This window comes from Marmota monax, unplaced genomic scaffold, assembly GCF_021218885.2.
Source record: "Marmota monax isolate L192 unplaced genomic scaffold, Marmota_monax_Labrador192_F-V1.1 WCK01_AAM20220418_F8-fsc00025, whole genome shotgun sequence".
In the NCBI taxonomy this organism is placed as follows: Eukaryota; Metazoa; Chordata; class Mammalia; order Rodentia; family Sciuridae; genus Marmota; species Marmota monax.
The window spans coordinates 9307791-9318616 of NW_026691950.1; the positions used below are offsets into that span (position 1 = coordinate 9307791).

Consider the following 10826-nt stretch of genomic DNA (forward strand, 5'->3'; position numbering starts at 1 on the left):
CTGCCTGCCTGGCATGCATGAGGCCCTGGATTTGATCCCCAGCACTGGGGTAAGGTGAGTAAGAAAACTTTAGAGAGAAGATGTCTTTAGCTGGGTCTTCCAAGATAAGTAAAGTTTGTGGAGATAGGGAGGAAAGGTGGTAGATAGTTCAGAGGATAATGACTTAACTAGTGGCATTTCTCTCTGCTTTACTTTCCCTCTCCACAGAAACCTAAAAATCTATCCATGTTCCATAGTGGTGGTGTGAATATTCTTATTAGAAAGCATTTAGCAGAGTGCCTTGCATGCAGTGAGTTTGCAATAAATGATCACACTTATTGGTTTAGGGTTGAAAGCAACCTTAATAGCCAAAATTGTCAAGGTCCCCACAGTGATGAAAGTTCTAATTCATTTTTCTTTTTTTGGTACTGGGGATTAAACTCAGGGGCACTCAACCACTGAGCCACATCTCTAGCCCTATTTTGTATTTTATTTAGAGACAGAGTTTCACTGAGTTGTTAGAGCCTTGCTTTTGCTGAGGCTAGCTTTGAACTTGCGATCCTCCTGCCTCAGCCTCTCGAGCCGCTGGGATTGGAGGTTTGTGCCACCACACCTGACAAAAGTTTCAATTCATTTTACACTTGACTAGAAGCTTTGTGATACTGTTTTGTAAGCTCCTTGAAGGCAGGGACTATGCTTTTATTTCTCTGGTGTCTGTGATGGTCCCTAGCATACTGAAGAAACTGCTCAGATATTGTGTTGAAGTTGTTTTTTTAACTGCCTAAGGGGACATATCTGTACTAGTAATTGTGTAATATACCAGCAGTACTACAATGTCACTCTGTAAGTCTAAGAAATAGCACTTGGGGCTGGGGATGTGGCTCAAGCGGTAGCGCGCTCGCCTGGCATGCGTGCGGCCCGGGTTCTATCCTCAGCACCACATACAAACAAAGATGTTGTGTCTGCCGAAAACTAAAAAATAAATATCAAAAATTCTCTCTCTCTTAAAAAAAAAAAAGTTAAAGACAGGGGAATGAATCTGACTTAACTTTCCTATGTGTGAAATATATGACTATACCACCTTCATGTACTTCCACAAGACACTAATTACAAAAACCAAAAACCAAACAAACAAAAAAAACACCAACCAACCTTATAAATAAATATCAGAAAGATGAGTAGAGGGAAGGAAATGGGGAGGGAGGAATGAGGAGAAAAGTGAAGTACTGGGGAATGAATGAGAACAAATTATATTCCTTGTTTTTATAATTATGTCAAAATGAATCCTCTGTATAACTTTATAAAAAAGAATCAATTAAAAGACAAGATAGCAGGGACACTAAAATTTGAGATATTGATGTTAGAAAAACCTGTATAATTATAATGAGTTCTGAAACAAACGTCACTCACCTGAAACAATCTAGAAAACACATGAAAAGTGAACACTGCACAGGATCCGTCCATGTCAGACAGCATCTGATTGACGTGACAGCGCCAAGCTTCTTCTTCATCATCATACGCCACCGGCTGGAAAGCCGCTATTATGGCAGAAAGAAAGGGTGATGGTAGAGGTGATGTCTGAACTTCTGGAAAACCATCTTGCTCTTCTTCATCCTGACTGCTGACACAAATATCATGGTAGTCAAAATACTGTCTTGGAATATACAAAGATCTAAACAATTTATAAGAAAGCATAAACAAATACTTTTTTTTCTGCTAAGCATCTTTGGAATTAGAACTCTTAATTTTAAGTGGCTACTGCAAAATAACTCAAGTTCTATAAATGCTTCTGCTGTGGATTAATATCAGTAACTTCTATGAATAATACAGATTAGAATGCGTTCATTTCAAATGGTTAATTCTGGACACTTCTTATTTGAGCAGCCCCACATGATGATGATCATATTTTTGTGTCAAGCGCTGTGTTTGGTGCTTTACATGGATTATTTTATTCAATCTTCATAACTTCATTACTATTTATTTTATGAATGAGGAAATAGTTCAGTGATGTTAAATAAATAATGTGCCTAGGTTACTTGATAGAAAATGACAGAGCCAGAATATGAATCCAGGACCACAGGTCCAAAGCCAGTGCCATTAGCCACAGCACACAGCTCACTGCTAGCTCAGTGATTTCATGAACACACACAATATGCCTCTTAGTACGACAGATGATAAATTTGACTCAAAAGAAACAACAGACCTGGCCATTTCCCTTGAGGAATTTATAATCCCACTGCCAGATCATACTTACACAAATAGAACAATGAAAAAAAGATGAAGTGTTTTGAATTAGACACTCCATAAAGAAATAAGTAACTTGGGATATAAAATTACATGATTCATTATGAGATAGATTGATCCATACGGCTTTACAGAAATCATAGAGCAATTCACATGAAAGACAGGGACCTGAATCAAGATTAGAGAAAAATATCAAAGTAAAGCTGACAACTGGTTTCATACTTTACAAATGTCACAGAAGTGAGTGATTTTAACAAAAAGTGTCCTGAAAGCTAGAGTAGATAACCTCTGTGCTTAGTGGGAATGAACCATTCTGTTTCAGTGTAGTACTTGGACAAAGTAATTGACTGGCTTGGCCTTTTAGAAACCTGAAAGTGTTTGAGTATTTACCTTAATATCATTTCAATTGTCTCTGACCTTGTACTTGATTGTGTAATTGCATGGGCTACTGCTCTATCCAAGATAGTAGGTAGAAAAAGGTATCACTAAGATTTTTTATTATTATTATTATCTGGATATTTACTTTCAAATATAGGTAAGCATTCTAATTGAGAATAAAAACAAAAAACAACTTCCCATATATCTTATAGATTAAAACCCTATTATCACAGGAGGTATGAAAGTATGATGTTTTATTATAAAACTGAAACATCTGATGATTATTAAATACATTATTCTGAACCATGAATATTTATAAAATTTAAATATAAAATTTAATCGTCATAGAATTGTTTGGTATATAAGTTTCATAATAGCCACCAGAATTTCCTTTAAAAAACATTGGTAAGCTGGGCACGGTGGTGCACACCTGTCTGTAATTTCAGCAGCTCAGGAGGCTGAGACAGGAGAATCTTGAGTTCAAAGCCAGACTCAGCAATGGTGAGGTGCTAAGCAACCCAGTGAGACCGTCTCTAAATAAAATATAAAATAGGACTGGGCATGTGGCTTAGTGGCTGAGGACTCCTGAGTTCAACCCCTGGTACCCACTGCACTCTGCTGCCCCCTGCAAAATTGGTATTGGGAAGCTAAGGTAGGAGGATTCCAAATTTGAGGTCAGCCAGGGAGACTTTAGTGAGACCTTGTCTCAAAAAAGAAAAAAAAAAAAAAGTGGGGAGAGAAGCTGGAGATGTAGCTTAGTAATAGGGTATCCCTGGGTTCAAGCCCTGTACTGCTAACAAAACAAAAACAAAAACCTCTATAGGTAATAGTTGTTTACTCCGGCCCACAAGTAAGGAAAAAGTCCTATTTGGGAATTCTTCATACTTTCTGATAATAAATTTTGAATATAGAAAAGATCAACATCTAAAAGGGACAATTTAGCATTTTACAGTACTAAGAAATTATCATTTCTGTTTATTACATAATACCAAACTTTAAACTCTTACCACTAATAAAAAGATTACAAAATAACTTTGGTGTGCTTCTCTAACTGCACAATGACACTATGCTTTGGGAACGGCCTACTTGTTTTTCTTTATGTGAATATCAACAGAAAACAAACCCATAACAGTAAGTAATTTTATGTTTAAAAATGAAAATAGAGTATACAAAAATATACAGAAAAATGAAAGTAAGCAATCACTAAGAGGCATTTTTGGGAGAGGATGGAGGAGAAGATGCCACTTTATTACAGGTTTGTGATTCTGTCTTCTCACCTGGACAGTCCAGAGAAGTCCGCCTCCTCCTCTTCACACCTTTCATCCAGTTCTTTCAAGGCTAAGGTAACATCCTCTTCACAGATTGACTCAGGGCAGCTTTCAGGAGCCAGAGGCTCTGGCATTTCACTTTCTTCTAAATCAAGAATTCCTTGACAGACAAGAGAGTCTTGCTGTTCTTGTATAATATATGCCCCTTCATCTTCAAAGCCTGTAACATGTTCCTCCTTTAATACTGAATTTGAATCCTGTAAAAATGGTCACATTTTTAGCAGACTTTAACAACTTTTAAAAAAAAGAATTTTATGAACATAGTAAGTGACTACTGCCATTCAAGTTCACTTTATCAAGTCATCTTCGTTAAATGGTCTAATTTTTAGAGGTTTTGAATTCTAATTATATAAAATTGTGTTTGATTTTTTTTTTTTTAAATGGTTCTAGGCTGGGTGTGGTGGTGCAGCAGGAGTATCACAAGTTTTAATCGGCCCTAGGATTTTTTTTTTTTGTGTGTGTGGGGGGTAGTACTGAGGATTTGAGCCCAGGATTTGTGATTATTAGGCAGGTACTCTATCACTGAGTTATAATCACAGCCCTAAAATTTTTTGAAATGATGTTATATAGCTTATTGCCTTAAAAAACCATCAATGAGTCCCCTCTGCTACCCCTACTTTTCTCTTATGTACAGGATTTGGGTGTTCACTTGGAAATATATCCTTTGGTAAAATGTCTTCTCTTATACTTATTCTAATTCTATGATGTAAAACATTTTATTATAGTAAACTCCCTCTTATTTGAACTACTATTTCTTTAATTATATGAACACAGTGAATTCTTTGACTATAAGCTGGGAGATGATTCAAGATAGAGAACCGACTGGTCCTATGGGGACTGTCCATTCAGAAGGATGCTGAACCTAACAATGCTGGCCTTCCTAGGAGAAATGAGGTGAACATTTGTAACGTGGGGGTGTGTGGGGGGGTGCTGTTTGCAGGACATACACTAACTCATTTCCGTTTTGAGTACTCATAAAGCTTCATCATCAACCTAGAGACTAAATCAGGTTAAACTGATGCACTTTCAAAATTCAATGAATTGTAAGCTCATTCATCAACAAGAATGATGGAATTCTTTTAATCCTATGTAAATAATAACAGTAGTAAATATATGTTATAAAGTATACTATCAGTTTTCTCTTTGTTAATATTACTGAAATAATGTTGCTATGTCTGGCATGAGGTAGACTCTTAAATGAACTACCACCACTAAAAAAGAAAAATACTTCCAAAGTATAGATCAATGGTGTCAACACCAGTTTTTAATTGCATGAATATTAGTTCAGTCAGTTTGAATGTAAGTACTAGTGGTTTCAGAGTTTTGGTAATAAAGATCAGCTTCTTTCAGTATTTGGACTTAAGCTGCTTTAGCTATATAGTAGTATTTTATCTTTTATAAATAAAAATTAGAATTTTCCTTTCAAAATATGAGAAGTAAAAGCCAGACATTCTGACTTCAGATTAGTCTCACCTTAATTCATTCACCTGTAGAATTGATAAAAAGAAGGATTTCTATCAGATTCTGGGCAAGTGCTCTGGTATAAATTAATTCCTGATCACAATTAGTTCATGATCTACTAATGGGGTTCAGCTAACATGCAAATGACAACAGTATATATTAGCATGTGGTAAGTGAATGGTGAATACCATCAGCAACACACAAATGACCACTGGTACTCAAAGAAGGGGAGACTGCAACTGTTTGAGAAAATTAAGACCAGTCTCCTTAGAGGAAGCCACATAGGGATGGTGTTCCATGGAAAGGGATGACAGGACATCAAAGACACAGGAATATGGGAAGAAAACACAGTACAGGGATAGCAGCAAACTCTTACGTCTTCACAGAATAGCGCTTAAAATAATACAGAACAATAACTTATATTCAATATACTCCATAGTTTCCATCTAAAAATTTTTAAAAAAAGACTTGGGCATTGAAGGCATTAGTTAGGAAAGAGAATTTATGAGACAGTACTAGAGATACTTCTACATCTACAAATTTTATTGATAATAGTCTCTATTCCCTTTTACTTTTTTTTTTTTTTGTACTGGGGATTTGAACTCAGGGGCAGTCCACCACTGAGCTATAGCAACTCTATTTATTTATTTATTTATTATTTTGAGACAGGGTCTCACTAAGTTGATGAGGCTGGCCTAGAACTTGTTATCTTCCTGCCTCAGCGTCCTGAGTTACTGGGATTATACCACCATACCCAGCCTTACTTTTCCATTAATTTGAATGAATCAATATTCATTAATTCACACCTGTATTTGGTTACATTTGTCAAAGTGTAATTTCAAAGACAATGTTTTATCAGTAATTATTATATACAGAAACATTCTAGTAAAACCTAGACTTTATGAAGAAAGTGCTTTTGGGCTAATGGAATGGATTTCCTTTTGTATATGTAGATTTTGAGAATCAAATTTCCTTGGCCTTTACCTTACTAGACAGTGACATACACACATGCTTTGTATGTAACATTCAGATTCATTTTCTATAAGGAATTATTTATGAGGCTCATGAATTTGATTCTAAGTTGTTATAACCCTCTGTGAAGATTTTTCTAATAAATACAAATAAAGAACTCTTTCTAGAGATCAGAGCATAATTTGTATATGTTGCAGAGAAGGGACAAATAGCTCTGAATTTCTATCATGACATGAAATGCATTAGCCCATTCTCTTTGATCTTCCCAATATGAACATAATTTAAGGGAAAAATTCAAATACTTTAAGGAATATTCTTTTAACTCATAAAATATTTCACCTATTGAAATTAATTGTATATTTTAAAAAGTTGATTTTAAAATGATTATGATTTTATTTTAATATGTTTATATTAATATACTTAAACACTTTTTTTGTTTTTTAAACGAGGCAATTTTGGGTCATCTGACACTATACGGCCATGAAGGAAAAACGAATTGGACCAATATAGCCAACAGGTGCCGTGTAGCATTACTCCCTGTGGGAGACTGTTTTATCATCAGAACTGTTTGTAAATAAAATAGTGTGGTGTTAGAATACCCCTTTCATTCTTACTGTCATGACGTGTGTAGTAGTAATGAATTCACCACTATTAAAGGAAATAAAAAGCAGCAGCAACAACACCAGCACCACCCATAAAACCAAAATGTTTTCCCTTTAAAAGAAACAATGGTCCCAGGAACTTTTTAGTGCTTAGCAAGTAGGTCCACTACAACAGATGAATAATGGGTGGATGCCCCAATTGAAAGAACATATTGGTTGCAATATATATGAAGTTTTTAGGAGGTAATTTCCCTCACTATGATAGTAACTTTCATAACCCAGAATAGAAGATTTTCCCCCTTTTAAAATGAAATTAAAATATCTAGCCGCTGCCATGCTGCTTTGATTAAAAAGGTGTTTCTTGTACCAATCTGTTTTTCACTGTTTCTAATGAGCAGGTCTGTTGACCTTTTAATAGGCTATGATCCAATCCAGATGGGACAGATTAGATTCATAACTAATGGTACAGCTACCGAACAAATCTTCAGACAATGAAAGGAATGCCATCTAAAGTGCACCTGTCACTCTCTCAAGTCTCTCCTGCAAATATTTTTTTATGTTCATGCACCATCTCAGTTCAGGCCCTCCTCTTCTCTAGCTCTTTTCTTTCTAGCTTACCTTCTTAACTTTTTCCAATCTGCCACCCACACCTCCATCATAGAGACTTCACAAGGACACAAAGAAGACTATAACTCTCCCCTGATGACAGGCACCTAACTGCAAGCTCTATGTGACAGGCACTATAGCCTACATTCCATTTTCCAAGGTGGGGTGGTGGGGGAGGGGGAGCCAAGATTTTAAAAAATAGGCATAATCAGATCATGTCCTTCTGTTTCGAAATCTCTCATGGTTACCAGCCTGTGGCCTGCTGCTCACCCTGGGACTCCTGCTCCCCTGCTCCGTTACTGCACTCCAGCCCCATTAGGCAGCTCTTTTGTTCTCTACACGACCCAGAGTCTTTTAAACTGCTGCTTCCTCTGCCTGGAACATTCTTCCTCTAAATTTTCATAGACTGGCTACTTACTATTTAGGCTTCACCTCAAATGCTTTCTCCCTCACCTCAAACCACATTACTATGATATTTTCATAGTACAATTAATAGGATGGATACTTTGTTATTTTTTTGTTTTGTTCATTATTGGTCACTCCTGTGACTAGGCTCCATAACATAAGGAGCCACTGTCTTGTTTTCTACATTGCTTTGTGCCCGGAATAATGTCTGACTTGAGGTAGGGACTCAGTAGATGCTGATTAAATCAATGAAGGAAAGCTCATATATGCCCTCTATCTTCATCTATGTATCTGGCACAGTGCTTGTCACATAATAAGTATTGTTCAGCTTAGGTCTGAAATGTCCTCCAACAGCCCATTTGGTAAAACCTTCCCTCCAGAAGGGCACACTATTGGGAAGCAGTGGACCTTTAAGAGGTGGGGCCTAGCGGGAGGTCTCAAGTCACTGGGGATATGCTCTGAGGGACCCCAACTGCCTCCCGCTTCCTCTTCCTTTCTATTTTGTTCCAGGCCATGAGGTGAACAGCTCTGCTCTGCCACATGCATCTGCTTAAATGTGCCCCTGCAGGCCCAAAGCAACAGGTTCACTGGTCATGGAATGAAACCTCTAAAACTGAGCCAAAATAAACTTTTCTTCTTTTGAAGTTGATTATCTCAGGCAGACATGGAATGCTGACTATCACATATATTAAAAAAAAAAAAAAAAAGCCCACATGACTTCCTATTATCTCAAACTAAAGCCTGTCTTTAGAATGGCCCACAGGACCCAGAATGTCTTAGATTCTATTCACCTCGTCCATGTTATTCTCATAAATACTGAGCTTCTTGTAGTTACCAGAGCACACCATACTGTCTCATGATGCCTGGTCTTCCACATGGCGTCCCTCTGCCTGAAAGTGCTGGTTGCCCTGAAGTCTGTCTTTTACCATTAATATCCCCAAGGTTCAGCTGATCTCTCCTCTGAATTTTCACATAGCCTTGGACCTGAATTACTTGAATTACTGTTTCTCATATGAAAATGTAATTTTTTTTAAAAAAAAATCTTTGTCTTAACATAGACAAAAAACTCCTTAGAACAGAGCCATGTGGTATTCTTGCTTTCTCACTCTTAGGTGCTTGCCAGGCATGTAGTGAAATCACAATACATATTTCATTAATTGAATTGACTAAACATTAGCCATAGTAGTATAAGTATTTTCAAGACTGCTCATAAGGAAGCCAAAATGCCTTCATTCCAAAATATACCTGCATACGGTTAAGGAGAATTCAAATATGGAAAATAAATCATCAACTAAGAACATGAGAATTCACCTTACTAAAATAATAAGATCTAGTAGCTAGATTAGTATAGATCCAGTAACTATATTAATGTGGTTAACACTGACAAAAATATAGCAGTTTCTAATACCTACACCAAGGCATCAAAGAACATACCAGAGAGAGCTATAGCAATTACACTTTTTAAAGTAATCTATAATAGTCTTAAAAAAAAAAAACACTCAGAAAACTAGTACTTACTTATTTTTGGTCAGTCAATAGCTTGGAATCTGGCTTACTTCTCACAGGCCTTTCCAAAAAACATAAATACTAGTGGCTCCAAAGTCTTTTTAAGAAATTTCCTTTAACCAACTGCGAACACAGCTGGCCTGAGGTCCTGATCCCAATCACAGCACCAATCACATGAACCCAACACAAAGCAAAAAGGGAAGGAAAAGCAAAAGCCATCCTTCAAAGAAAACGTAGCGCCACAAATGATGCCTGCCACTCCCAGAGAAGCGCCTGCCCAGTAACCGAGTCACACACTGCAACACAAAATGCTCATTGAAACACTGGAGATTATTTTTAACCTGTGGGTCATTTTTCCATTATTACCTACTGACTTAAAAAAAAAAATCGGATTTGACTACTTTGTTTATAACAACCCAACAGGTTAGAAATACTGGGAATGAATCAAATAATTAGCACATCAGATGAAAACTCTTTGGAAAGAAAAGCAAGGGATGGAACAGTGCTAGGAAGAACCTAGATTGGCCATGCGCCAGCCCCATTTCTCCCCACCTCAGGCAGCTGGCTACTAGAATTATTTAGACCAGTCTCCGAGCTTGGGGTCTCGTCTTGGATCTGAAGCACTTCTTCCGTGGTGTTGCTGCCAGTGGAATCCTGAGACTGAAGAAGTAAGTCGGGATGGTCCAGAATGGTTTCATCGACCGCAGAGTCATTGTTTAACTGTCAGGGGAGAGAGTGAAATGAGGAATCTATTTATGAGCCTGAGATGTCACAAAACCCACAAGAAGAACATTTTAGAAATTTAGTTATAAAAAGCTTCTGGAACTTCCTAGTTATCTTTTTTTTTCCAGTCTATACAAGAATGGGCATTAATGCAAGCAGCTGACTCCCCAGAAGAAAGCTAAGTATGTATTAATATGTCTTGCCAAAAAAAAGTGGAAGAGCTCTATAAAAACTATGCTCGTCTTTTGTATATTTTTATGGTTGTGGTCTCTATTTCAGTTGGTCTGAGGATTTGTAAAGGTAGGAGCCCTTGGACCTCCAGTGCCAGGCATGAGGAGTTCTCAAAGATGCAGTCTTGAAGGAGGGGCAGGCACCCACATCAACTGGCCACTCACTTATACAAGCAAAAATCAACACTGCACAATTTCAATAAGACAAAGGAAAAAATATAAAGTTGTTATAAAGGCGAGCCATATTTGGTGAGGTTTATTTTCTTTGAAAAGTAATTATTACTAATTTAAAAAAATATGTATGCCTTTTCCTTTTAACCAGAGTTATAGTTTTCTTGGGGTCAATATTTAACATAAGAAACATAAAGTTTATGACGAAGGGTACAGAAGCA

At 36.9% G+C, this 10826-nt stretch overlaps 1 protein-coding gene across 9 annotated transcripts in view; it reads right to left on the minus strand.

The window, feature by feature from the left end:
* The window catches only part of Fryl (FRY like transcription coactivator), a 242248-nt gene that overhangs the window by 12404 nt on the left and 219018 nt on the right, over positions 1-10826 (minus strand). For 6 of the 9 annotated variants that reach the window (XM_046459167.1, XM_046459245.2, XM_046459000.2 and 3 more), the window contains 3 exons: positions 10034-10201; positions 3879-4126; positions 1390-1600 (listed from right to left, as the gene is read on the minus strand). In XM_046459167.1, the coding sequence (XP_046315123.1) occupies positions 1390-1600; positions 3879-4126; positions 10034-10201 (627 nt within the window). The remainder of the gene's footprint in view (positions 1-1389; positions 1601-3878; positions 4127-10033; positions 10202-10826) is intronic. The other 3 variants (XM_046458753.2, XM_046459142.2, XM_046459078.2) reach the window with 1 other exon arrangement.